We start from the raw sequence: 27,393 nt of genomic DNA, 5'->3' as shown, positions 1-27,393 counted from the left end.
TTCAACAAGTAAAGGCACTTGCCAAACCTGACAGCCTCAGTTTGATCCCTAGAATCCACAGGGAAGGACTCCAAGCAGCATGGACCCACACCTTTAATCCCAGCCCTTGGGAGGCACTGACAGGCAGAGCTGTTGGAGGACAGCCTGCTCTACAAGAGTGAGTTCCAGGACGGGGGGGGGGGGGGTGGGGGGGGGGTGGGGGGGGTGGGTGGGTGGGGGGGAGTTGGGGGGGCGCGCCTACACAGAGAAACCCGGACTCAAAGAACTCAAAAACTACTCCAGAGACTGTGAACTTACTTTTATTATGCACTAGCATAGCTTTTTACCCACTATCTATATAAGGCGTGCAGTGTGTACTGAGTAACAACATTCCTTTAAATTCAACATTAAAATTCTTTATATGATAAACACAAATGATAAAATCCGAAGCAAGTTTTTTTTCCCACGCGAAATCTTTAGGACAGTCTCTGTGCCATGGAAATTTAATACTTTAGTAGATGTGCTACCATTTACAAAAACAATACAGTTTTTTTTAATTAAAAAATGTTTATTGGCTGTTGTCCTTCATACATTTACAACATAAAAGGAAAGAATTTTTCAAATGTGCTAATAAGAAAAAGACCCAAGGAACAGAACAATGTTTAGCAGAATTTTCAGTGTTTTAGACATAAAAGAATAAAACTCATAAGTTTATATGGATTCTTAGATATTTACTAATAATCCTTTAATAATGGTTTGGTTTTGACCACGAATAAAACATATAAACAAATCCAAATACATTATTCAACACAGATCATCGAGAACAGAAACTGTCTCTATGTCTGCACATTATGAATGTCTTGCATTCACTGAGAAGTCATACCCCACAAAGAAAAACAATGTTGGATTTCCAACACATAAAAATACAGTTGTTACATAATTACTACATAAAATGTTCAGTAATGGCCACTATAAATTCAAAACCGATAAAAAATAAGAAATGCATTTTTATACCTACCAAAATGAATCTTTTAAATTGTAATTTTATAAAAACTACATGTATATACATATATATTTTGTGTACTCCTTTGAAAAATTTATAAATATAGAAAGATATGTACCAAAAAAAAGCCGTATCATGCCACCAACAAAAATACAGAATTACAGAGAACCCAGGAGGGACACCAGCCACAGGGTCTGCAGAATGCCACTTCCCCAACCCCTTCAGAGTCCACAGGAAACACACTACGGCTGCCTAAAAACCAACCAACCAACCAACCAACCAAAAACAAAAGAAGGAAGGAAGGGAGAAGGAAAAAGGGCCAGGCCGATAGTGATTTAAAGGATGAAGAGTAGGTGGAGAATCTGAACATCTGGCGTCCCCCTGCTATGCCTGTCCCTTTACTCAGGAGGGAACAGGCACAGAAGTCAGGACTTGCCTGAGCCCCCAGCTGAGTGGAAGGAAACTGATTTGCTGTCAGGCCAGGATTCTAGCTACAGAAACAAAGCAAAGAAATGTCCCCCAGTGACAGAGCCATCACTCAGACAGTGCAGGTTGTGCTGGATCTGCACAACGAGACAAAGCAGCCAGGCAATTTTTGGTTCCTAACAGGCAAGTATGGTGGCTTTCCGAAGACAAGTCACAAACAGACTTGCAGCCAAATGAAGTCAACGGATCACACGAAGCATGATTTGAGCCCCATATTCCTGGGAGAGCCCTTGTGAGTGACTGGCCTGCTATGGTAGCCCTGAAGACAAAGGTATGCCCCAAAACCTCTGAGAGCACGAGGAGAAACAACTAAAAACCTGTGGAATCCCCAGACTTCTTCTCCAGAGAATAGCTATGACGATCATCTCTACTTGTGCCTCACTGGGCCTCATCCATCTCAGTGGTTCCCAGGGCCTCAAATCCTTTCCCACTAGAATAAATCTAGAAAACTGTCAAGTCATAGCTCTCACCAATCTGGTCCATGACATGCTCTGCAGCCCACCGCAACCGCTAAAGCTCAGAAACAGGTTTCTCTTCTCCAGTTCTCAAGACATCTGTCTGCGGATGAGTTGTTTCAGCTGTGCCAGCGTGTCACTCTTTAGTGCCTCTCGGATGGAGCAGAAAAATCTGAAGTAGTGCTCAAAGTTGTGCATCATAAGCAGGACACCAGCCAGGAGCTCGTTGGTCACCAGCAGATGGTGGATGTACGCACGAGTGTGGTTCTTACAGCAGTAGCAGGAGCACTCTCGTACAAGTGGACGAAAGTCGTCCTGGTACCTGAGAGAAGTCAAAGAGAGCCAGGAAGTGAAGACTACACGAAATTTAGAACCCAGGCTACCTATTCTACTAGAGAGGTTGCCAATGGTAACAACATTGGGTGCTCTGACAGACACACCTCACAAGTCTGGGGGCTAAGAAATTCACAATGGTCACTCATCCACCCAGAGTATTACCAGAGCCAGTGGAAAGGCACATGATACCAGAAAATGCTTTTCTGGCAAATGATGCTTCTCTCCCACTCATGAGTACAGTGTCAGCAGCCATGGCACAACATCCTAACATATGGAGGCTCACAAAGCTCGCACACATGTACTGTCTTAGCCAATCCCTACATCTTTTCTGGGATGTAGACTATACTATATACTCAGAGGGAAGGCTCTTGGGAGAAGCCTTGCCTGGGGGTTTGAGTCTAGGCTTTATAACTCAACTGGACATGCCTGTAAACAGCCACCTATGCATGTGTTTTTCATTTATTACTAGAAGATACTAACAGCCTACCTCATTGTATTATAAAGGTTATTAAATGAGCTACAAAGATTAACCCTGATGGCTACACACTAAAGCTTATTTTTGTGTTCTCCTTTATCACCTACTAAGGTATGTGACTTTTCTGAGGTCACAGAGTCAAATGCAGTACTAGGATTTGTCCCCAAAACTTCAACCCAGCACTAAGAATAAACTTAGTACAATTTCCAACTAGAACTACAATTCAAAAGCTAGTTTAGTAGTCAACATTTATACTACCCTAATACTTGTTTGAAAGAAAATATTCTTGTCAACTTTCAAAACATAAAATGATGTAGATATTAGCACTTCAGATGAACAATCAAGAAATAAGGGGCTGTAAAGGGGAAGTGTGAGCTTTACATCCTTTCATAAGTTCTCAGGTCTGCACCATTATGAGACAGCCACAGATTAGTCAGAAGGCCTAAAATATCTCCTTATATACCAAACACACCAGTGTTGTACACACAGAGAAACCACACTCTGAGGCTGATGGATACCACTTTTGGTCAAATGCAGTTACAAGACAACTCGGTTCATCCTTTTGTTTTGTCTTTGAGACAAGATTTCCTCCAGTGGGTCTGGAACTTGCTATCTAGATCAGGCTGGTCTCAAACTCACAGATCTCCCTGCCTCTGCCTCTGTGCTGGGGATTAAAGGTGTATCCACCATGCACCTCAGGTCATCCTTCATTGACACCTGATTCCCAGCCTGTACACATCAGGGGACTTGAGCTCTTCTCAATGTACAAGCTCCACTGTCTTTGACTTTGTAATCCTTATTTTGTTCTGTCCCTATTAAAAGTAATAAACTAAAGCCATCCAGCAATGAAGTGGTCTCTCTGACAGCTTTTCTAAAGCGATAGTTATCTAGCTTAGTCCTGACAAGACGAAGTACCCAATAGCATCTGCAGAGGAAAAAAGGTTTTCTGGAACCATATTTGAGAAGCCTAAGTAATGTCCAACTATAAATATTTTACGAAGTCATAAACTGAGAAGGGAACAGTTACATAAACTTAAGACAGACTGAAATTAAAAAGTCAGAAATCAAAACCTAAACTTCAAAAAATGTCTTACTTTTTCTCCTTCAGATTGATTTCAAATGATGTCACCTCTTGGTTGCACCCAGTTGCTTCCCTTTTCTTTATTTGATCTAAGCATTTTATTTCTTCTTGAATTCCATTTTGTTGCAATACTGAAGAAAAACCAATAAAAATTGAATTAAAATCAGATAAAGAGTGAACACTAGAAAAATTTTATTCTAGTTATAATAGCACAACCTTTAACCCCGTAATTCCATTCTTAGAATTATCCTAAGGAAATCACTTAAAAATAAATAGCAGTGCATTCCTGGACGGCCAAGAGTATTATCTATACCACTAAGTCAACTGATGAAATCTAGCTGAATCCAAGCTAATCGTGGATCCAAGTACATGACATATAATCTTGTCATGAAAGAATGACTAAAAAATGAGGGGTTATCACTGTGACTTATCACAATGGACATGCAAAAAAACTGGACTCCATGACAGCCCATGTTCCAAGCAGATTAATGCAGAACATGGTTTTAATTGATGTCTTCTGTGGAGACTCTGGCTGAGGGACCCATACTATACCCTTGGGCTCCTGGTTTAGTGGAGGAACATTCTCTTGACTGCAGGAGGAGAGCAGTGAAATAGCGGTCTCCAGAAAAGAAGTGACAGCAATCAGTGTGGACCCAGCTCGGCAGATGGCTCAGGAAGGGAAACTTTAGTAAGTGATGGGGTGCAAAGTGCTGTCCCCACAACTGTGTGCTGAAATGGAACGCAAAGAAGCCTTGCATTGTGGAAAAGGGGAGGGCCAACAATTTTCTTATAATCTTCCCTAGGTAGCATTCCACAGACTTTACAGTACACACAGACACGATTAAAGAGCTGTAAAGAAAGTGAGAGACTGCAGACCACACATCCCTGAAGACAGAAATGGCCCATGGTCTGCGTCCCGGGTCCCTTTCCTCTACCATCTGTGTGTCAGAATCTGACACTGCTTGTCTTGACTTTGAAATAACTAAACATTAAAAGAAAATGGCAGTGCTTCAAAGCAATATTAGCAGAAGAAAGTAGCTTTTATATCTCAGTATGAAAAAAACAACCCAAAAAAAAGCAGAAGGCAACACAAGAACCGACTACAGTGAGTCTCCCTGTGAGTTAATTGCATGGGGCTTGCAAAAGGGAGACAAGAAGTCTTTTGTGGATAAAAACAAACTGACTTTTACTAAGCTGTTCAAAGGTTTCCTTTCCTTAGATTTTCATCACAATTCACTCTGAAATTTTTTTGTCTGGCTATGAACAGAGGACATTTGTTTTTGTTCACTATACAAATCACATTCTAATATTGATGACCTATGCATACAGTATTGAGTGCCTTGCTCTAGGTGCCAACATCCCAGCAATCACAAAGAATAAATCAAGGTTGACCTTTATGAAAGGCTGGTGCTATGTCTGTCTTGTGACTTAGGGAGAAATGAAAGAAAGGTAAGAGTCAGGTACACTTCAGAAGACCCACATGTCTCCTCAGGATTCGGCTGGCAATCAAAGGTGAAAGTCAGGGCACAGCCCCGCTCCGTCACTTGGTATGGGAAAAAACTCTCAAACAAGTCCACTCCTCTTTCAATACACTCGAGCACTTCATCTGGCCGGCTGACACCGCAGATGAGCCTGTAAAAACAATGGAAGGGCGACATGAGGCAGTGGCCACAATGAAAGCAGAGGAAGCTTCCAAGTCAACAGAATATTAAAAACAACCACACAAACAACAGGGACCAAGCTCAGGGTGGCAGGCATGGGCCATGGTGTGAGGCAGGCGTGGGGCTTGAAAGAAAGGGACAAGAGCTTGACACCCAGGCTGGCTGGTTATTGAGCTGCCATGTTGCTTTGGACAGTTAGTTCCTTTACATCCTGATTCTCACTGTCTCCCTTCAAAGCAGGAGCAATGATCAAGATCTCCACAGACTCATCATGAGGGGCAGGTGGCATATCACTAATATTTTCCATTCCCATCTCTGATCCACCTGCATGGTCACAGACTCAACTTTAAGACCCATCTAAACACTGCACAGATGTTTTTAAAAGAATACAACTCGCTTCATTTCACCATCAAATATCCCCACTTTTACTGCATTTTGCAGATTAATTTAATAGTTCATTTACTCTCAGAATTTCAGCACTGACTCCAGAATCTAAGACTCTAGCTGGCTTTCTTTGTATTTTCTTTGTCAGTGAGAAGTCTGCACTAGGAAGTGAAATGGTGTCTGCCGAGGCAAGGGCTAACTAAGGCATCTGGGAGCATTAATAATCCAGCAGGTTTTGCCATGAAAACAAGACATGGAGAGGACCATGATCAGGACTGCCTGGCTGCAACTACTTATTTTTAATGTTTGTTTTTCTACCCATAGTCCTTTTCATGAATTAAGGAGAAAAGCCTTCATACTTTCTGATTCTTTAAAGGAGGTTTTTTTAAGGACTTATGTAATATTAAACAAGCGGAACCCTTCAGTGCATGCCAGCTCTCCTGACTACAGCCCCCTTCAATTCCTGTGAGGTTTTAGAACTCCACTCCAACTGACGCTGGCATCTCTACACTTAGAGAAAAACAACCCCAGCTTTCAAATTCAGAAAGAGACATCTGTGAACACTTAGCACAAGAAAGTCCAGAAAGTGACTTGAATAGCTCATGCTGAGTTGTTCATCTGTAGCACAATGAATGGGCACAGCAAAGGGAAGACACACAAACTTGTGTGTGTGTGTGTGTGTGTGTGTGTGTGTGTGTGTGTGGTAGGATAGGATGGCTGCAAGACCCTGTTCTAAGGGATCTTCACACCTCGTGTACACAAGGGCGACTCTATAAGCTAATGCTAAGATACAAGTACTTCACTGCGTGTAATTATGTCTGACTTTCAAAAAGTAGTAAGATTTCACATGTCCTAATAATAGCCCTTGAGAACAAAATAGTATCTCAGAGCCAAGTTTCTCAATATATCATAGGTAAAAAAGCAAGAATATTCACATTAAGGATAAAAGACTGAAAATCTTTTTTTTTTTGACATATAATATGTATTTTTCATAAACAATGTCTTTTGGAATTTGTGTATGCTATGAAAGGGTAAATGTAGCCAAATAACACATGTTATCTCACACAATTACCGTTTTTCTGGTGACAACCCTTAATTCTAATTCTGTTCAGTTTTCAATACATCATCAGCACGAACTGCAGTCATCAGACTGCACAAGAAACACACTGAGCTTTCTCCTTCTTTTAACTATGATTATCATTCTCTGACCAGCATCTTGCCCAGTGCCTTGTTCCCACTCTTTCCAGCCTTCAAGGGGATGGATTTCAGGTTCTATACGGGTGAGATCACACAGTAGCTCTTTCTGTGCATGGCTGGCCTAGCATGCACAAAGCTGTGGGCTTCATTCCCAGCACGGTATAAACCAGGAGCCATGGCCACATACCTGTAATCCCAGCTCTCCAGAGGCAGAGGCTGGAGAATCAAGTTTGAGGCCAGCCTAGAATACACAAGGCTCCACAGAAGTATAAGAAGATTGAGAAAAGAAAACTTAGGTACTTATGTGATATCAGTTGCTCTGAAATCCAGAATTTAGGGATCATCTCTTGTTACCATTGCAGTCCTCTAAGATATATGTAAGCCACAGAGCCAGGCCCACTAGTCACACCAGTTAAATAAGCAAACAAAACAAAGCGACACCACTCATTACCTGTCACAAATGCAGACTTGTTGAAGGTTCTTATCAACAGAGCACACTCTCATCCCACTAGGCACCTCGGAAACCCACAGGCCTCGATTTACACTAGAATGCAACAGGACTTTATTCTTGTCTCCAGGCACCATGTTATCATGAGTAAAAAGCAGTATTTGGCTCGAGAGTGAGAGGACAGAGGGTAACATTTGCCCTCAGCTATGAGGATCAAATAAACTAATCCACACCAATTACCCCTCTACATTCTGAAACCAGGGGGGCAGCCTCGATGGAAATTTCCCAGCTGGCCAAGAATAAGACAGGAAGGACATAATCAAGACATGGAAAGGACACCCTGAGGAGACCCTGCATCACACTGTCACCAGCACCTCTGCCCACCTCCCACGAGACTGGCCTGCATCCCAGTCCAGCACTGGCCTTGGTCTGTCCTCTGGCAGCTCTGCAGTTACTGATGACAGCAAGTGCAGCCTGGTTTCTGTGACTGCTGGACTCCCTTGAAAGCCGTCCAGAAGGAAGCCCCCTACGGGCCGCTTGGCTGTCTCTCGTGCTGACCTCAACCTCTCTTCCTTCACATCTCCACCTTCAATCACTCCAATGATCACACTCTTCTGAAGGGCCTGAGAAAAGAAAGAATTGGATGTTTTGAACCACTGCAAGAACCTGAGACTTTGTTTGCATGGAAGTCCAATGGACAGAAAGAGCTCATTGAAGGTGCTACAGATAAAATGTCTATGGGGAATGGTGCACCCAAAGAACTGTCAAGGTTCTAAAGAACACATTGTAAAAACAACTTGTTCTATGTCTGTCCTAAACCAAATGTTCTTTGAGAAGGTACAAAAGAAAAGAGCTTTAGTTGAAGGACTCACCAGGCCTGCTTGAGGTCACTGCCACAGCTATACGTAACATTAGGAACTTAGAGCAGCCAAGCTATGACAACTAGACTATACATTTTGAAAAAAATAAAGATTCCTGCTCCCATCTTCAAATAACCAATTTGATAAAACTAGTATCTAAACATTAAAGTCATACAAATATTAGAGGTGATTGCATTTTTTTACTTTTTATTGTCTGTGTATAAACAGGGCCTAGACAAGCCAAAGGCTCATGGGAAATGGCTGACCTGTATAAATAGAAGACCTTCGACTTTCTCAAGATTATGACATGCAACAAACCATAACAAAGGCAAAGAACTTATTCTTTGAAGGAATAAATAGCTATACAACAGAAAAAGCTCTAGAAACTTCATTTTAAAAAAAGACCGCCCCTTCCTAAGAAAGAACCTAAAGGAAGGAAACTCAGAAAAATAAATGTGGGTGCTCTGCACACATAGAGCTACTGAGTCACTAGATGTGAAATGCAGGCAGGAAGCAATGAGATCCTCACTTAGCAGCAAACCACTTAACAGAGGTGACACAGTGAGTCAAAAGTACGGGGAAATAGCCTCTCTATATCCAGACCACCAGAGCAAAAATGACTGCAGCTCTTAGGAGGAGGTGGTGGCTTGAATGAGCTGTCTCTATAACTCTCAGGCATTTGAGTACTTAGTTCACACTTAGTGGCTATGTGAGAAGAACTGGGAAGTATGCCCTTATTGGAGGAAGTGTATCACTGGGAGTGGGTTTAAAGTTTTGTAAGCCCACACCAACCTCAGAGTGTTCTCACTGTCTCCTGTTTGTACATCAAGATATGTGTTCCCAGCTGTTCCTGCCACCACCCTATCATGGAACTCTGAAACAATAAGGCCAATTAAATGCTTTCTTTTGTAAGGTGCCTTGTCACAGCAACAGAGGAACTATAACCCAGGCAAGTAGGCAGTGTTTATCAAAATGCCAACACATTCTTTGAGTCATAAAATTTTACTAACAAGCTCTCTTATGAATATATTGATTCATATGTATCAAGGTATATTTACAAAGATGTACAGAATAATGAAAAACCTAATTGAGGATTAAAGTAAGAACTATAATGGCTTCCTAAGCAGCTACTTTAAATAGAACAAAGAAGAAATCCTAATACAGGCACTGGTGATTATACATGATCACACTAATGTACTGCACACATACCTAGCAGTGAACTAAATATACATAAGTGACCGGAAAGATGAGTCTTGCAGAAGACTCACAAATCACAAGTGGCTGTATTGGGAAGGAATCTGGTGTGTTGTGAGGGAGCTCCTTAACGTAAACACAGGACAACCAGGCTATTTGTCTGGTTAATGTACGGTAATTTAAGATAATCATAAGGATAGGATGCAGACAGCTTACCTAATCTTGGTAAGGGATGGCAGGACCTGGACTGAAGCAGTGGTGGTGTGATGAAGAGGAGAGGCAACATTAGACAACAGGACAGGGGTAGGCTCAACACTACTGTTTTAGACATCTGAGGAGATGGTGTCAAAAGCAAAGACAGGAAGTAATTCCAAAACAGTAAAGGATGTGACGATTGTTCTGTTCAGAGTACTCTAAATCTGAGTATCACTGGGACGTACAAATGTGACTTTTAGCCACGATACAAACAGCAAGTTACAGACATGAATGATACAAGCCACAGTGCCCACTTCAGTAGGTCTAGAGGACGCATCACACCCTCTCTCTTGCTTCTCTTGTTTCTACAGCCTATTTGACCAACAAGTCACTCTCTTCTTGTAGCTCCGGCATGGTTGCAACACCCAGAAGAAACCACTTACTATCCTCAACCTAGCGACTGATTATCTGTGGGAAAAAATGAGCAAACCAGAATGCTGGAGATCTTTAGTACTGAACAGAATTAAGAACGAGACCCATAGCTGAGCAGTGGTGGATCAAGCCTTCAGTCCCAGCACTCAGAAGGCAGGCATACCTCTGAGTCTGAAGCCAGCCTGGACTTCAGAGAGAGCTCAAGGACAGCTAGGGCTACAGAGAAGCCCTGTTTCAAAACAAAGAACAACAACAACAAAAAACTAATATTCAGAACTAAAAAGAGATTGAAGTGTCCCAGGTGCAGGAAGTAGACAACTGCATTGGCCTACCCCTCACAGGACTATCAGTCACATGAAGTAGGCCCGCCCTCACAAGTAGGAAACGTGATAGAAGTTTGATTGTGGACTGTATATTAGTCCACTTTATATATAAAGATACATTAAAATGGAACACTTGGGAAAGGAGGAGCTATTAGTAATATCAATTCACTAGAGAAGAAAGGCCCAACATTTGACATATGCACAGTGACAAGTGTCACTGTCCCAAGGCAAGAACCTAGATGAGAAAGGACGAGTGAGCTCAAGACTCACTTGGACTTTCTAATCATCTTTGTCACATCCTTTCTCCTGTTTTCTTTAACAAATATTGCAAGTATGACAAACCTGGTTAATAAGCCAATACCAGCCACCCAGATCCATAGCCAAGCACAATACTGAACTCCTCTGCAAAAAAGAAAAGCCCTGTTCAGAAGAGTAGTGAGGTCCCCTCATTTAGCGTACCAGCCAGATTATACTCCATATGTAACGTTCATATTATTGGCCCCACTGATCACCATTGTTCTTTTCCAGACAAGTCTCTCTAGACAGCCTAAGCTGGCCTTGAATTCATGATCCTTCTGTCTCAGAATCCCATGTGTGCTGGCATTACAGGAACGAGCCAAGTCTGTCTGACCTTTGTTTCCTTCCTCTCTGCTCTCTATTAAGGAACACATCCTTCCCCAGTGCATTACTATCACAGCTTCATCTTCATCACCTTCTAACCCTTCACTCCTGGCTCACTCTGTCAGACATTCTGCTATCTAATAAAAATACAAAAATGGAACAAAACCCCAAGACTATGGACACCACAGCTTAATGAAAGCAAATGCATAAAGAAATCAGTCAGAACAGTATGGCTGGGGCTACAGGATAGCACATGTAAATTAAAAGAGTAGCCAAGGATGACTGGGACTTCCTGGAAGTGTCAAGGACAGTTTCATAAATTGTGGAGTAAGTTAAATAAACCTAATAGAAGCAAGAGAGGAAATATGTCTGGAAATTAAAAAAAAAATTCAAGAAAAAAAGTCTCTGGGTATAAGTGGCCCAAAATGACACAAATGAATGCTTTAAGGAGCTGCAAAATAATTCAGAAAGGCCAGACTGCCATTTGTGGGGAAAGGCAGTCCATTATGAGCAGGGGCGTGCCAGGTACAGTAGACGGTGAGAGCTGAGTGGAGACTCACTGAATTTTCAAGGAAAGCATGCAGTGGGCTCGCATCCATGCCTTAGAGTGATCTCTTGGAAGGCAGGGCTGAAGACTGGTTAGAGAGACTGAGAATGGGAGAAGGAAGCTAAAGCAGCTCGAAGGTATCCACCTGTACGAGGGACTGGGCTCAACAGGAAGCGGAAGAGGCAGATCCAAGGAGTGTTTAAAGAGATGGAGCCGGGGAGGAATACACAGTTGGAAAGAAAAGGTGTGTGGTCAGTAAGTCTTAAAACGTTTAAGTTCCTCACTATGGAATCTGGTGAATGCTGTAAGCTGAGGTAAAGTACTGGGATGAGCACACTTGAGGAGCTAACACCACAAGTTCAGAGTTTGATGGCCATTCTAAAGCCACAATGTAGCCACAGCCCAGTAAGCACGCAGTTCTCTCAAGTAAGTAAAAGGAAACTGACACTACAAACCCTTTCAAAATTATTCACCAATTAAAACCAAGGGAAGGTGCTGCTGGACAGACGGCTCAGCAGTTAAGAGCACTGACTGCTCTTCCCAGAGGTCCTGAGTTCAATTCCAAGGACCCCATGATGGCTCACAACCATCTGTAATAGGATCTGATGCTCATTTCTTGTGTATCTGAGGACAGTAACAGTGTATTCACATACATAAACAAAAAGAAAAGTCTTAAGCCTAAGATGGAATCCCAGAGAAGCTGACTTCCTGGGATTCAGCAAAGAAAACAGGAACATATAAAGCAGAGACTCAAAGAGTAGAAAAGTAGGCGGGGAACAGCCAAGGCTCGTCCTGAAGAAGGGAGCTGAGCGTTTCCGCGGCTCTCAGGCAACCTCACCTCAGACTCTTCCTGTAGTCGCAAACAGCTGTCCAGGAACAGAAGGGACCGGTCCACAGACTTCCTGGCCCTTTTTATGGAAGTTGCTTCTGCACAAGATGCCTCTCCATCTGAGAGGCATTGGAACCAATCAGGCTGCAGGGCCTCCTGAATTGCCATGAACTTGGAAACGGTCATTTCCACTCGACCTCCAAAACCCCACACAGACACAGACTGCCATGGAGCAAAAGATGAGGAATTAACAAGGGTAACATGAAAATAAAAAGCTCATAACACAACAGTTCACGGTAATTCCTAACAACTGGAAAGATGTGTCAATCCAACACCCTAGACATGGGGAGAGTCACTAGAGTCCAAACTGAACTGAATGTACTGAGTTTAAATGTTACCTGCTCTAATCTGTTCAACTCACATTTCCTAGACAGAGTTTACTGTTTCCTCCACTAAGTTCTTACATAGATTTCTATTTATACTAATAGTAAATCATACTATTTTTAAAGATTGGAATTAAGGGCTGGAGAGATGGCTCAGCAGTTAAAGAGCACTGGCTGCTCTTCCAGAGGTCCTAAGTTCAATTCCCAGTAACCACATGGTGACTCACAACCATCTGTAATGGAATCTGATGCCCTCTTCTGGTGGGTCTGAAGACAGTTACAGTGTACTCACATACATGAAATAAACAAACCTTTAAAGAAAATTGGAATTAAAAATAAGAATCCTAAGAGAGAAGCACAACTGAAAAGAGTATCTATGCTGGGCAGTGGTGGCACACACCTTCAACCCCAGCACGAAGGAGGCAGAGGTAGGAGGGTAGAACTGCTCTACAGAGTTCCAGGAACACCAGGGCAACAGAGAAACTGTCTCTGAAGCAAACAATTGTATTTAAGTAAAATTAACAGTCCCTGTGCAGGGAGTGGCTGCTCTGGTAAGGCTGTGGTGTACACTGAGCCCTGCCCATGCCATCCTAAGGGGCGGTGCCAAAGAACCGCCATTCAGGTGAAACCTATGGAGCTACTGATATCAATCTTCCCTCCCTACACCTCTGGCTAGAGATCTAGTCTCTGACTTCTGACCTAGCAGCAGCAACAGTGGCTGAGGTTCCATTCCATCTAGGTACATCTGTGATAACCCCTTGAGCAGCTTTTCCTCTTGCTTCCCAGAGTGTTAACACTGAACACACAGTGCCTGTATCCAAAGGCCTTGCTTACTCTCCTTTCAGACTTTCCTATCTTTAGGTACTTGACCTTCCTCCACTTTCTCAATTTTTCTAACAACATTAAAATGCTGAGGATCTGTGGAGAGCTTTTGGGGTTGCTTGGCAAGAGTTTAACATTGGGCCAGGACAAGAAAGAAATTTGACATTGGGCTAGGACAGGGAAGTAAGCTCAGAGAGGAATCTGATTTTAGGCTAGAACAAAGAAATAGGCTTCAGGCTTTGGCCTAGGACAGGGAAGTAGGCTCGGATAATCCTATCATCTTTACAAGCCCTTAGAAACAGTGAATAAGAGATTTTGTTTATGGCCTGGCTTGTTCCGTTTGTGTTCTTTGTCTTGCTGGTTCCCTTAACCTAGAGCTGACCTTATTGTTACTCACATGTAATTAAAGTGGTATAAAAGGAGACTGGAAGAATTAAACCCGCCTTTCAGCCTCAGAACTGGCTGGGGGTCATGCCGCAGTTTTTTAATCCTTGCCCCTGCCCTGGGGAACCTGTTGTTTGATGGAGCTGGTCTTGGACAAGGATCTGTTCCCAAACTTAACTCATGTTCAAGCAGCCCTCCTAAATCTTATAAATCACCACATTCTCTTAATGTCAACATAAATAGAGGGCATCAAGGAATCCACCCAGCCAAGGGGGTGCATTGGAGGGCCGCCATGACTGGACTTCCTGGGACAAGACTCCTGAGAACACACCTTATTTGTTACATAACCAGCTGGGCCCGGGCTGACGGGATCGTGCAGGGAACAATAGAAGAGTGATTCTGGCATGCCTGTAGAGACACAGAGAGAACTGTTCACAGTGCTAAAGGGCAAAGCTTCCCAGCGTGTGCTGGCAGATAAGGCAACTCTGATCTCAGCTAACAGCTGGTACCTGATCCTGGATCAGAAGACCTGTGAAAAGGGACAAACTGTTTGAAACCTTCCAACAAGATGCAAACCTAGACATATCTGAGAAGAGGAATTCAGTTGAGAAATCACCTCTATTACACTGGCCCAGAGTCAAATCTGTGGAGCATTTTCTTGATTGATGACTGATGTTGGAGGGCTCGCTCACTGTGGCAGTGCCGTTCCTTTGAGGTGGTTCTGGGTTCTATACTAAGACAGGGTGAACATGACTCGAGGAGCAACCAATAAGCAATATTCCTGGGGGCCTCTGCTTCAGTTTTTGTCAGAGTATATAAACCTTTAAATAAACCCTTCTACCCCAAGCTGCTTTGGTAACTGTATTATACCAACAGAACCCCTAAGACAGAAACTGGTGTGAGGCTCAGGGGATGCTGCTATGACTGAACTGACTGTGTTGTTTTGGGGAGCATCGTGGAAATCTTGGACCTAAGCTGGGAAGCTTTGACATTAATGAGCTGATGTGAGACTTTCAAAGATAATGCTGAGACACGTGCAGACAGTGGAGGCCTGGTTTGTGAAGTCTCAGGACACTTATCAGGGCCATTGTTACAATATTTTGAATAGAAAATCTGTGGTTCTGGTCAGCTGGAGCTGAAGAGAGCTGTGATTAATAATAACACACTAGAGGCACTAAAGTTCTCAACCTGTGGGTGGTGACATCTTTGAGGGTCAAATGACCCTTCCACAGGGGTTACTTAGCAGATATTTACATTACGGTTCATAGCAATACCAAATTACAGTTATAACAATGGAGTGGCTGGATGGGCAGGGTCCCCACAACACGAGGAACTGTACTGAAGGACCGCAGCACGAGGAAGCTTCAGAAGCACTGCTCTACTGGGACAATCTATGCTGGTTAGCAGGACTGAGGAGAGATAAGCATCAATGAGGCACAAAGTTTGGCCTTGTTTCCTCAGGGTCAGGACACAGAGGCAGCGGTCTCCAGAGGGCCAAGGCAGCAGCTCATGCTGGCAGCTGAACTTTTAAAGAATCTCCCACGTGGCGCTGGTTTTGAAGGCATAAAGAAGGCAGACATGGAAAGCAGCTGAGGCTTGGCACTATGAGAGGCCACTGGTGAAGCGGCTGCCTCAACTGTGGTGGAGACCCCAGGACTGGAGGGGCCATGGAGAAGCTGAGGACTGGTACCATATGGCAGGGCTGGAGTCCTGGAAGAGAGGCCAGGCCACTGGTGGTGGTGTAGTTTGTGGAGACCCCAATGTATAGGTGATTCCAGGAACATGAGACGGCCACCACAAACAGCAGCAACCGTAGAAAGGGCTGCCCTGCGCCTAGATAAGCTCTTAGTGTGTGCTGGACTGCAGGGCTGGAGAGGCATTGCCGCCCAGGCCCCTCGCAGCCAAGCCAACTGAGAATGAAGCCCAGGTGTCAGGCACTGAGCTTTGCACACTTTGAATTCTGGTCTTGCTTTGATTTGATTGTGACTGTGCCTGGTTCTTCCACAATGGAGTAAGAAAGTATGTAATTTATTTCTTATAATTTAATACTGAACTAGACCCACAGTTCAGACTTTGGACTTAAAGGAGACACTGAGGTTTTTTTTTTTTTAACAGAGTTTGTTTTTTATGTATACATTTTTTTCCAACTGTGGGACTTTAAAGTTATGTTTAATAATACATTTCAGTTATATGCTGATTACTTTGTATTTGATTTTAAAACTCTTAATATCTGAAGGTTTTGTTTTTTGAGTTTTTTTGAGAGGGGTTAGTCTCACATCACTCTGTAGCTTAGACTGGCCTTGAACTCTAATGTTCCTGCCTCTTCCTCACCATTGCTAGGGTTTCAGGCCTGTGCCTCCACATCTGACTCAGAACGTACTATCAGGTATGCTCATCCTAAGAGCTACTCAAAAAGAACTAGACGGAGTTAATCAAAGAGAAAATATTTTTTAAAAAATCTTTAGAAATGATTAGTAATCCAGGGGCTGAAGACCTGGTTCAGTGGTTAAGAGCCCTGGCTGCTCTCACAGAGTACCTGAGTTCAGTACTCAGTGCTCACATGGTGGCTCACCGCCATCTGTAGCTCTGGTTCCAGGGGGTCTAACACCCCCTTCTGACTTCTATGGGCACTGGACATGCACATGGTACACACATATACATGCAGATAAAACATTCAGATACATAAATACTTAACAAATGATTAGTAATTCATATATGTCATATGGTAGCCTACATTTACTATAGGATTCCATTTAAAAAAAAAATCACAAATTTTAAAAGGTTAAAACTCTGCAGTGTTCTACCTTACTTGCTGAGTTTCAGTTATTACAATTGCCTCTGGAAATTGTCTGCGAGCCATGGGCACTGAATGAAAGGCTTGTAGCTTTTAAAGCCAGGGATTAAAACTGTTCTTAGCTTAAGGTACTGAGATTACACCATCTCCTCTTCTGAACCAGTGAGGCATCATGCAGTTTCTAAGAAGAGCGGATGACTATGGACTCGGGAGTAATTTACTTAACGAGGCCCACATGTTGGGGTGGGGATGGGAAATGAGAGAAAGTGGTCCTTGGTTCTGTAGCTGCTCCCACTGAGGTTTTCCTCTTACTAAATGGACCCAAAACATCTGCACATAAATTCCTCCTTCTGGAATGAGGCTCCTGCATGAGGAGACAGCCATGGAGTGGGCACAGCCTATGGCCTCTGCTCTGGTCTCTGCACACAGTATACATCAGTGACCCCACAACTATTTTCTAAGGTTACTGCTTCCACCCTGACATAACCTCATGAAGACCCAGAGCAGGTTAGAGCCCCCACTGGTTTGTCATGACAAACCCTGACCCTGCAAAGCAGCCAGGATGTTTCCCAATGAACCTTCAATCCCCAATGCTTCTTTCTTAGACGCCCCAAAGAAAAGGAGGAGAAATAAATGCATCAGACAATCATGGTAAGTCAGCAGTACCTCCAAAATCCAAATTAACATGTCACAAATCACACATGTAATTTAAATAGTATTTACCTATAAAGCTTCCAATTCCTTTCTTATATTCTGCCAAGACTTCATGATGTTCTGCTCTGTAAGAAAAACAGGAAACACATGTCACAGCAAGGTATCATTCTTTAGCTACTCTGTATAGCACCTGAGGCCATCACCCAAATAAGCCACATGATGGTAAATGCCATCTTCAACAGCGGAGCACACCACTGAGATGTTCAGCCAGCAGGGCTGGGTTCATTACTGAAAGTGAAGGTATACAATACGCTAGTGGTTCATGAGAAGAAAACCTGACAAAAACCAACCAACACTGCTCTGAACACTTGACTTCCTTCCCTTTTCTCGCCCTTTTAAAATCACTATCAATACAGTAACTCGGTTATTTGATCATACAGGAAAATCTTCAATTAAGCAGTTAGTTTGTACTTACAACAACTTGATTCTATCTCGTTTCATAAAGATGGAGCAGTAACTATGGGTACAAAGGGATGATGGACCTCTGAACCCCACATGTTCTAACATGTGGGGAGCAACAGAAAGGGCCTAAAGAAATATAAAGCACTGATAACATACAGGTCTTGCCTTTGGTTCCACGTTAGAACTAAGGTAGGAACTAATACTTCTCTTCTGGTTTCATTTTTAATCTACAAATTATGCACATGAGAAAAAGAAACCTTCCTGTCCTCTCTGCTGCAGCTAAGTGCTAAATACCTGAATGACTAAGTTCAGCACTCACAGGGATGACAGTGTGAGCTGGGCCATGGCTGGGACCCCATGGATGCTATGCAGTGTCTCATGTGTCAGGTGTGGGGCAGAGCCAGTCCTGGTGTAGAGAAGACAGCCTGGAATGTCCACTGTGCAGTCCCCTGCTTTGCCCAGGTTTTGTATTTTTCCTAGACGACAGCCATTAACAACTTTGATGAGACTCAGCTTCATCGTTAAGGATCCTTCTGGGTTCTGAAAAGAAAATAACATTACATTCAGAAGGCGATTCATGACACCTAAAGACTAAGTGCTTTGCAAAGAAAACAGTGTACACAAGAATGAACAGATGCATGTCTATTACCTCTGCTTCACAGCTTCCTTAAGAAAAAAATCAAAATCAAACAAACAAACAGAGAGCAAGATTCTTTCCCCTGAAGTCCCAGAGCAAAATGGTAACACTAATCACTTTGAAATGTAGTCTCTGTGTGCATCTACGAGTATGTGTGCACACACATGGAAGCTGAAGATAACAAAGCAAACGGAAGGACTGGAGCAGAAGTTAGTTGTGAAAAAATAGCACATGAGGTCACTCAGCCCTGAAAACACGCACAGGGAAGGTCATAACACCTAGGGCACATGTTATTAGCAGCATTTCTCCAACTTGGGAGAATATTAAGCAGTACTGTTTCTTTCCCTTCAAATAAAAATTCAATAAAAGAGATTCCAACGTATATATGTATATGTATGTATGTATGTATGTATGTATATATATATATATATATATATATATATATATATATAAAATGAATAATCAAAGACTACACAGCATAAAATAACAGATTATCTGCAGATGAGAAACTATGGGAACAGATAAATGACATGAGTGAGTTCATAATGGGAAAGACACAATTTTTAAGGAAAGAATATAGATATTCTTTCTTACTTCTATAGATACATCTAGAGGGTTTGAAAAACAACAACAGAAAACATTATTTTTAGGATGCTGTTAAATAATTAGTACTTAATGTGAAAAATTATGAGCTTTTAAAATGAACTGCAGAGTTTGATAAGCCAGCATGGCTGATCATTTATAAAATGTCATTGGTTGGAGAGATGGCTCAGTGGGCAAAGTGGCTTGCTGCCAAATTTGTCAACCTGAGTTTGATCCCTCTCATAAAGAGGAAGAAAGAACTGACTCTGCAAAGTTGTACTTTGACATCCACATATATGTGGTACAGGACTAGACACATGCACATTGTACAAACATGCACTTTTAAAAATTTAAATGTCAGTGGACATGTCAACATCTTATAAATACTACATTACATCACTACATCAAGCATCCTTGGAAGTCCTGGCCAGGACCAGATGGAGGTTTTGTATACATGCGCTCCTATGAGTGCTCTCTCCCATGAATGCATATATGGCAGAGGCACACAAGTCCCGCGGCTCCCTAGGACCCACCCATCTCAGCACCCTATTGGTGAGTTAGAGGTGCCTAACAGCCATGCCAGGTATGGGTGCTGGGTATCCAAACTCACTTTACACAATATCATTCCCTCAGCCTCCTTCCTGAGTTTAATTAGTAGATGGTTTATTACAGTTATGTGATAAACTGTAACTGAAGCACCTAAATTCTAAAGCACTGCTTTCAAAGACAGTTATTGCTTAAGACACAACCCAACATAGTAGGACAGATAGCTCATTACATAAGGATTATCCTGCAAGTATAAAGATCTGAATTGAATCACCACAATCTGTATTTTTTTAAAAAGAGCTAGGCTTGTAGTGACATGCTTGTAATCCTAGGTCTGAGGAGGCAGACACAAATGAATCCCTGGGAGCTAGTTGGCTAGCCACCTTGGCCTAGTCTTGCTAGCTCCAGATCAGTTCAAAAAAGGTGGTCCAGGCCTTATGATTGACACTAGATGCTGTCCTCTGACCTCCATTAGCATGCACACACATGTGCCCACCCCTACACACACACAAAGATAGGACCAAATCAACAAGCATTCACATTTGGTAAAAAAGGAATTTGGAAACACAACTATTACAATTAAAGAACAAAGTTCTTATATTTAAATAAGACAGTTATTATAGTCATTAAGAATATTAGACATCAGAATAATTAACTTCTGTATAATCCAAAGAGACGACACATAAATCATAAGTTATACAACCTAGTACAAATGTTTGTGAAAAACAAATCAACTTCCTTTGATTATAATATCATCTCAAGTTAACACAAATAAAGAAGCATGAAAAAAAATCACTGCTATTGGGGGTTGGAAAGATATAGCTCAATGGATCATGTACTTGACATGTAACATGAAGACATGAGTTCGGCTCCCCAGAACCCATGTGAAAGTCAGGCACATCAGCAAGTACCCACAACTCTAGAGCTGGGGCGGGGTGGGGAACGGAGAGCTCATTGTCCTGCCGGCCTAGACAAATGAGGGAGTTCACATTCAGTGAAGGAACCTGCCTTAAAAACTAAGGTTGAACAAAGGAAGTGCAGGAGAAGAGCAGGAAGGAGTAGACATAGCGGGGGATATAAAGAATAGCTTGGGCTGGAGAGATGGCTCAGTGGGTAAGAGCACCAACTGCTCTTCCAGGTCATGAGTTCAAATCCCAGCAACCACATGGTGGCTCACAACCATCTGTAATGGGATCTGATGCCCTCTTCCTGTGTGTCTGAAAGCAGCAGCTGTGTGTGTGTATAAAGAAATCTTAAAAGAAAAAAACTCAAACCATTACTTCAAAAAGAAAGGGTATAAAACACTTTCTAACTTTTCTAAGTGCAATCTCAACTTTATTCTCAATTGTTTCAACTCCATTTAGTTTCTCATTTATCAATAAACATTTACATTAGTCATATAAAAAATTAATACTATTAGAATAAAGTGAATAGTATAAAAGTAAACTTCTTTTGATACTTGTTGATATTTAAACTATTAGAGGTTGACTTGCAACATTATAACTATGGGCTAATAAGACTGTAATCTAGAAAATTTTACACCAGATTTATATTCCTTATTATGCTCGTTTTACATCCTTAACTAAACCAGCAGCGCTCTGAAGCTATGCTGAAGCAAAGTTAAGAGCTGTAAAACTCTGAGAAGAAACTACTGTAAGGAGCTACTTCAGAAAGTTCTAGAAATGAGAACCTGCTGTTCTTCCCCTTCAGAAAACATCTTGTTTAAGGTCTGTAAAGAGTTTAAATGTACGAGTCATGTTTTTAAATTAACTTCAGAAAGGTAATAAAAGCCCTCACAGAGCAATATGTGAATTAATAGGTACAAAGTGTAAGAATGGACAGAAAGCATACATTATCAACCCCAGGAAAAACTACGTAATGCCATCTTCAAGAAAATGCTTGGGACTAGAAATCACAGCCACATGCAGAAAAAAAGTGTCACAGGTTTTTCAGTCACATGTAGAAATTAGAATTAAAAGAGGCCCTTTTGTACAATACACAGAACAAAATGGTAGAGGCATGCACAGGACCACTGTAGAAATGGTTGGAAATTGTGTTCTAACCCCAAGCCAAAGTACAAGGCAAAACTTAATCTAATATTTACTTTTAAAATACTTTCGTTTAAAAATAAGCAAATAAGACTCAAGCCAGCAACTCCTAAGAGCAATTTTTAAAAAAGATTTACTTATTTACTTATTTATATGAGTACACAGCTGCTGCCTTCAGACACACCAGAAGAGAGCATCAGATCCCATTATAGATGGTTGTGAGCCACCATGTGGTTGCTGGAAATTGAACTCAGGACCTCTAGAAGTTTACCACTGAGCCATCTCTCTATCCCCTCTAAGAGCAATTTTTAAAACAGGAGAACAGAATCAGATTAAGGAAGATGGACTAGTAAGTGCCTGACTGCCCCCACGGAAGGCTCATACAGAAAGTTTAATTAAAAACAAAAAACTGGTGCAAAGAGAATTGGAATAAGTAACAATTATCTTCATAAGTTCTCCCAATATACAGTAATTCATTCTTCAAGGTATGGTTCAGAAATGATCAAGCACAGTTCAACAATGTGGAGGCACTGAAATCTAGAAGCCCAGACTCTTGCCTTCCAACCCCCACTCTTCTCTAAGGGAAGGTCCAGTTCATTCTCCCCATGAGGGAAGAGTAAACATGGTCTAAGCGTCCACATCATGTAACAGGAGAGCCTTGAGCATGACTACCTCAATCCTGAGAGCATTCTCCCTCATCCTTTCCCACTTGGCTGTGACTGAAGACAACACTGCTTCTACACTTCACCAGACCCTTGGTAACACCAGAGCCCAGCTGCCTACACATTTTTGATTCACAACCCCCTTTGCCAAAGAAACTGTCATAAAACCTCTGTACATATAGTAAGTACAAGAATTCATTAGTAGCAAATCATAAAGAAAACTTAAGACAAATGTCTGGTACCCATCTAATTTCACCATTTATTAAAGATGAAGGGACTGAGGAGACAGCTCAACGGTTAACACACTTGTGTCACATGGGTGGACATGTAACCCCCCCAGAGTAAGCTGGCTGGAGAGAACAGCCATACTGGTGAGTTTTAGGTTTGACTAAGAGACCTTGCCTCAACATATAAGGTAGAGAGATGGATAAGGATTCCTAACATCAACCTCAGGACTCCACATGTATGTGCACACACAAATGAAAAAAGATTAAAGCAGATTTGCATACCAACAGATGTACCTATTTATTTCATATAAGAAATATTGTCTTAATATTTGATATTAGGGAAATAGACCTTGAATATTTTTAGAGTTGGTTAATATTTTGATTTTTATAATCATTAATGTTTTTCCTAGCATTGTAGAAAACTCTGTACGTAGAATAAAAACACGACAGTTCATAAGATGCCACAGTCTTGAATCTAAGCTGAGCTGTTTGGGACAGCATTTGTTGGAGTCATGTGGTGAAAAGACACAGAAAGTATAGCAGTGCCTTCAAAACCAAAGCTGCAGCAATGTCCCACAATGCACCACAGGAGAGTACTGCCAGAGGCACTGTGGACTGTTAGTTTTTAATTTACGTTTGTTATATATTTAGAACCCTTTTACTGTTGCAAAATTTTATATGATCCTTCACCTTCATTTGGACGAACCAATATGGGGTTGTGATTCACAGTTAATAACACTATCACTTGAAAACGTCAGCCACCAGTTCTGAGATACAGAAACTTTTTTATGTGATGCAGTTCTTTAGTTTGATAGTTAATTCCCCAGAATTTTAAAGGTTAAACTTAAAACCCTCAGTTTGGGATATTGAATCCTCCTGTGAGCTGGAGGGAGATGCTCATACTGTCAGTCTTCAGGCTGTGTACTGTTTGGGGTTCCACTGTTTGGGGTTCGTAAACTTCACCCAGATTATGGTAATTCAAACTGTTGAACAGCAGTCTTAAAAAAAATAGGAAATGATTTCAAAAAGGGAACTGTATATTGTCGTTAAGTCTATTTTGTGGTGATGGAGCGAACATTGAGAAATGTAAACAAACCAGTTGTGATGGTTTATACCAGTAGTTTCAGGTGCAGGCTGGTGCAGGCTACTGATGTCACACCTAATCTGGGTTCCACAGTGAGCGGGAGCCTGTCTCAAGAAATAAAAAAGAAAAACCGACAGCACTAGAAAATACACCTAAAATGTATTTTATTGCACTGTGTGTGTACATGTGCGCACATACTCACATGCATGTACAGGCAAAAGCTACAGTTCAATTAGAAACTAGAGGACAGCTTGTCAAACTCAGTTCCTCCTCCTACCATGTAGGGCCTCAGAAAGCAAACACTGGTCATGAGGCTTTGTGGCAAGCACTTTCGCCCACCAAATCATCTTACCAGCCCTGGAAAATGTGCCTTAGCTGGAAATCAACATTTAAAACATAAAACATTTTTTCTCAGAGCTTGATGAGCCAGTATTTCCTATCCTCAATCATTGTCCAATGTTAGATATGTTTTTCTAATTGTAACTTTTGTGCATACAAAGTTTTTATTATGAATTAATGTATGCAATATAGACACAAACGTAGTCTCATGTGAGTTCTCATGTGAGTAGCTGTTTTTTTAGATCATGTGCTAATGACCGGGCTATGGCAGCTGCTGAGAAGAAACAGCTCCCATGCATAAATCAAAAGGTTTCTCTTGCCCGTTGTATCCACTAGAAAGCTGTACCTGCACAACAGCCTCCAGCAACCACAGGGCGTTTGCTAAACTTAATTTGGAAGTGACGCATTATCACCCCCCCAAGCAAAGTTCTAGATGCAGTTGGGCGCTTTTATCGCCGTGCTCCGCCCGCTCCACTACTGCTGGTCTTGTCCTTTTCATTTCACTAAGTCTTCAGGGGTCCCAAGGAAGAACCCTTAGGACGCAGGGAAACCAGACTGGAGGTGAGCAAATCTGCTTCTGACAACTCCCTGCCCGAACACTGCTAATGCTAATCTGCCCTCATCTGTCAGCAGAGAAAGAATTTTTAAATGTGGCTTGAATGGATCACCTTTATGGATAGATGCCCCAAATTTGGCAACTGAATGCAGCAAACCTGAGATAATCACATTTTGCTGGGGGAAGGGAAGACTAGAGATATCTGTAAATATTAGACATCCACATCTCCCCCACCTTCCCTACACAGAGTTAACAATTATGTAGACATAGAAAGGGACTATGAGGGCTGGAGTGATGGCTCAGTGGTTAAGAGCACCAACTGTTCTTCCAGAGGTCCTGAGTTCAAATCCCAGCAACCACATGGTGGCTCACAACTTCCAAACAATATGATGTACCATGCTGACTCAGAAATGACAAATGCCATATTTCAAAATCCTTACCCTAATTGGCAGGGGAGAGAGCAATACACTAACAATACTAGCTTTATTAGGCACGTGTGTTAAGAGTTTGGAAATAGCCATCAAGGGGATGGATGACAGAAAATATGCTATCCAAACCGGTTAGAAAGAAATTCAGAAGAAAACTAAAAGAAAATTCCAATTACCCAATGAAGGTTTAAAAACTAAACAAGAAAAGAAACCAATGAAGCACATCAAAAATAAAAAATGCAAGTCTGGGGAATTGGCTCAGTGGTTAAAATAACTTGCTATTTGTGCAGAGGAACCAGGTCTCGTCCCTAGTAACCCCATGGCAGTTTACAGTCTGGAAGATTGGTATTCCTGTTCTCGTTTGAGGGTATCATGCATGCTTGTGGTACACATATATACCAGAAGGCAAAAAGACTCATGCACAGAAAAGTAAACCTTTAAGAAACAAAGGAAAGAAGGAAGGAAAGAAGAATGAATCCAGCAGAGAATGCTGGCACATACCTTTAATCCCAGCACCTAGGAGGCAGAGAGGCAGGCAAATCTCTGTAAGTCTGAAGCCAGCCTGATTATATAGTGTTTCAGGCCAGGACAGGACTACAGAATGAGATACCTTCCAAAAAAACAAAAACAAAAACAAAACAAACAAACAAGAACAAAACCCCAACCAAATGCTAATCTCATCCACTGAAAGGCCTAACAATCATAGTAGCTGCATTATTGGGTACTTACCGTGCTCGGTAAGTCACTGTGGTAGTGTAAATAAGAATGGCCCCCATGGGCTCACATATTTGAATGCTTAGTACTATTTGAAAGGATTAGACAGATAAGAGATATGGACTTGTGGGGGAAATGTGTCACTGGGAGTAGGCTTCTAGGTTTCAAAAGTACATTCCAAACCTCCGTGCCTATGGATAAGGATGTAGCTCTCAGCCACCGCTCCAGCGTCTGTCTGCATGCCAACATGCTTCCTGCTAAGACGATGGACTAAATCTCTAAAACTGTAAGCCAGCCCTCAATTAAATTTTATAACAGTTGATTTGGTCACGGCATCTCTTCACAGCAACAGAACAGTGACTGAGACAGAAGTCTAGTTTTAGAGATGATAATACAGGCTAGTGTTTTAGAAGAAACTGAAATTTGTCAAATGCAATGTTTCCATATTAACTGTGATAGTTTCCATTTTGCAACAGTGTAATTGTTCTTCCCCCATCTCCCTCCTCAACCTCTAATCCATGTTCTCCAAATCGATAGCCTTTCACCATACTCACCCAAACATTTAACACACTTGTTCTCCAAAAATGGATGCACACTGTATGTATTACATGCACTTCTCTAAACTTTGCTTTTCATTCAGAAAAATATAGGCACTCTTTCTAAAGAATAGCCATAAAACTAACTCTTCCAAAAGAACTACCATTGAGACAGCATAAGGTCTGAATGTAACATAACTCGTTCAACCATGTACTTACTAGTCCACACTCAAGTGTGGATGGGTGGTAGGTCTATGGGGCACAGCTTTCCTTATCATATTTCCACCGGATTAAAGTTTGGTTTAGATTCCCTGGCAGAATGTTTTACACACATTGATTTTTCAATCATTACAATATTCCCAGGGTTTAGGTACAATCCCATTTTGCCAGTAAGTAAGCTGAATTGCCAGGCCAGGTCCAAAACTCCAGTTCTGAATTTCGTCTGCCCTGCCTTGATAGTGCATACACCTTCAGTGGAAACATCCAAGCTTCAATTTTCTCTTAGTTCCATTTGCCATCCCAGGAGCCCTAGACTTTATTATTATAGGTTCCTAAGTACCTGCTAAATTCACAAGAACTTGCAACTAGGAAGTTCACGCTCCGGCAGAGGCCGGGGAAAAAGGAAGTCCTTTTCTTTCTGAGATGTGATTGGCAATCTCACTGGGAGACTCTGAGCGGGCAGAAGGCTAGACCAACAAGAAACCAAGTAATGAAGAATTGGGAACAAGACTGAAATGCAATCAAGAAGTGGGCGCCACTCACGCTCACACAGCATGGAAAAGGAACACTCACCGGTAGATTACAAAACTCCGTACCCTCCGGACCCTTAAACTCCTCGCAAGAGATAACACGTGTTCCGGCTCCCAGAACTCTTGGCCTACTAAACCACCGCCTCCGCGGCAGAGCCAATCAGGAAGTTCTGCGTCATCACCAAGCGCCAGATATAGGCAAAGACCCTGCTAAAGAAGCTCAGTGAATCCCACCGGTGCCATGGTAACAATACGAACGCAAACTGCTCGCGCAACGCCT

General features: G+C 42.1%; 1 protein-coding gene across 2 annotated transcripts; it reads right to left on the bottom strand.

The window, feature by feature from the left end:
- Positions 1 to 359: 359 nt before the first annotated feature.
- QTRT2 (queuine tRNA-ribosyltransferase accessory subunit 2) lies at positions 360 to 27,235 on the bottom strand. 2 transcript variants are annotated; one of them, XM_080919082.1, is made up of 9 exons: positions 27,157 to 27,235; positions 18,325 to 18,545; positions 17,613 to 17,668; positions 14,427 to 14,503; positions 12,516 to 12,728; positions 7,890 to 8,128; positions 5,296 to 5,447; positions 3,829 to 3,946; positions 360 to 2,245 (listed from the first exon to the last, which is right to left on the bottom strand). In XM_080919082.1, exons 2-9 carry the CDS (start codon positions 18,522 to 18,524, stop codon positions 2,014 to 2,016), a joined length of 1,287 nt encoding a protein of 428 aa, XP_080775208.1. In that variant the 5' UTR covers positions 18,525 to 18,545; positions 27,157 to 27,235; the 3' UTR covers positions 360 to 2,013. The 2 variants fall into 2 exon arrangements, with proteins under 2 accessions (XP_080775208.1, XP_080775209.1); XM_080919083.1 differs by having other exon boundaries at positions 8,064 to 8,128.
- Between the last annotated feature and the right edge of the window lie 158 nt (positions 27,236 to 27,393).

This window comes from Micromys minutus, assembly GCF_963924665.1.
Source record: "Micromys minutus genome assembly, chromosome: 7".
In the NCBI taxonomy this organism is placed as follows: domain Eukaryota; kingdom Metazoa; phylum Chordata; class Mammalia; order Rodentia; family Muridae; genus Micromys; species Micromys minutus.
The sequence above is the reverse complement of the archived record's forward strand: the minus strand, read 5'-3'. Positions and strand labels throughout refer to the sequence as shown.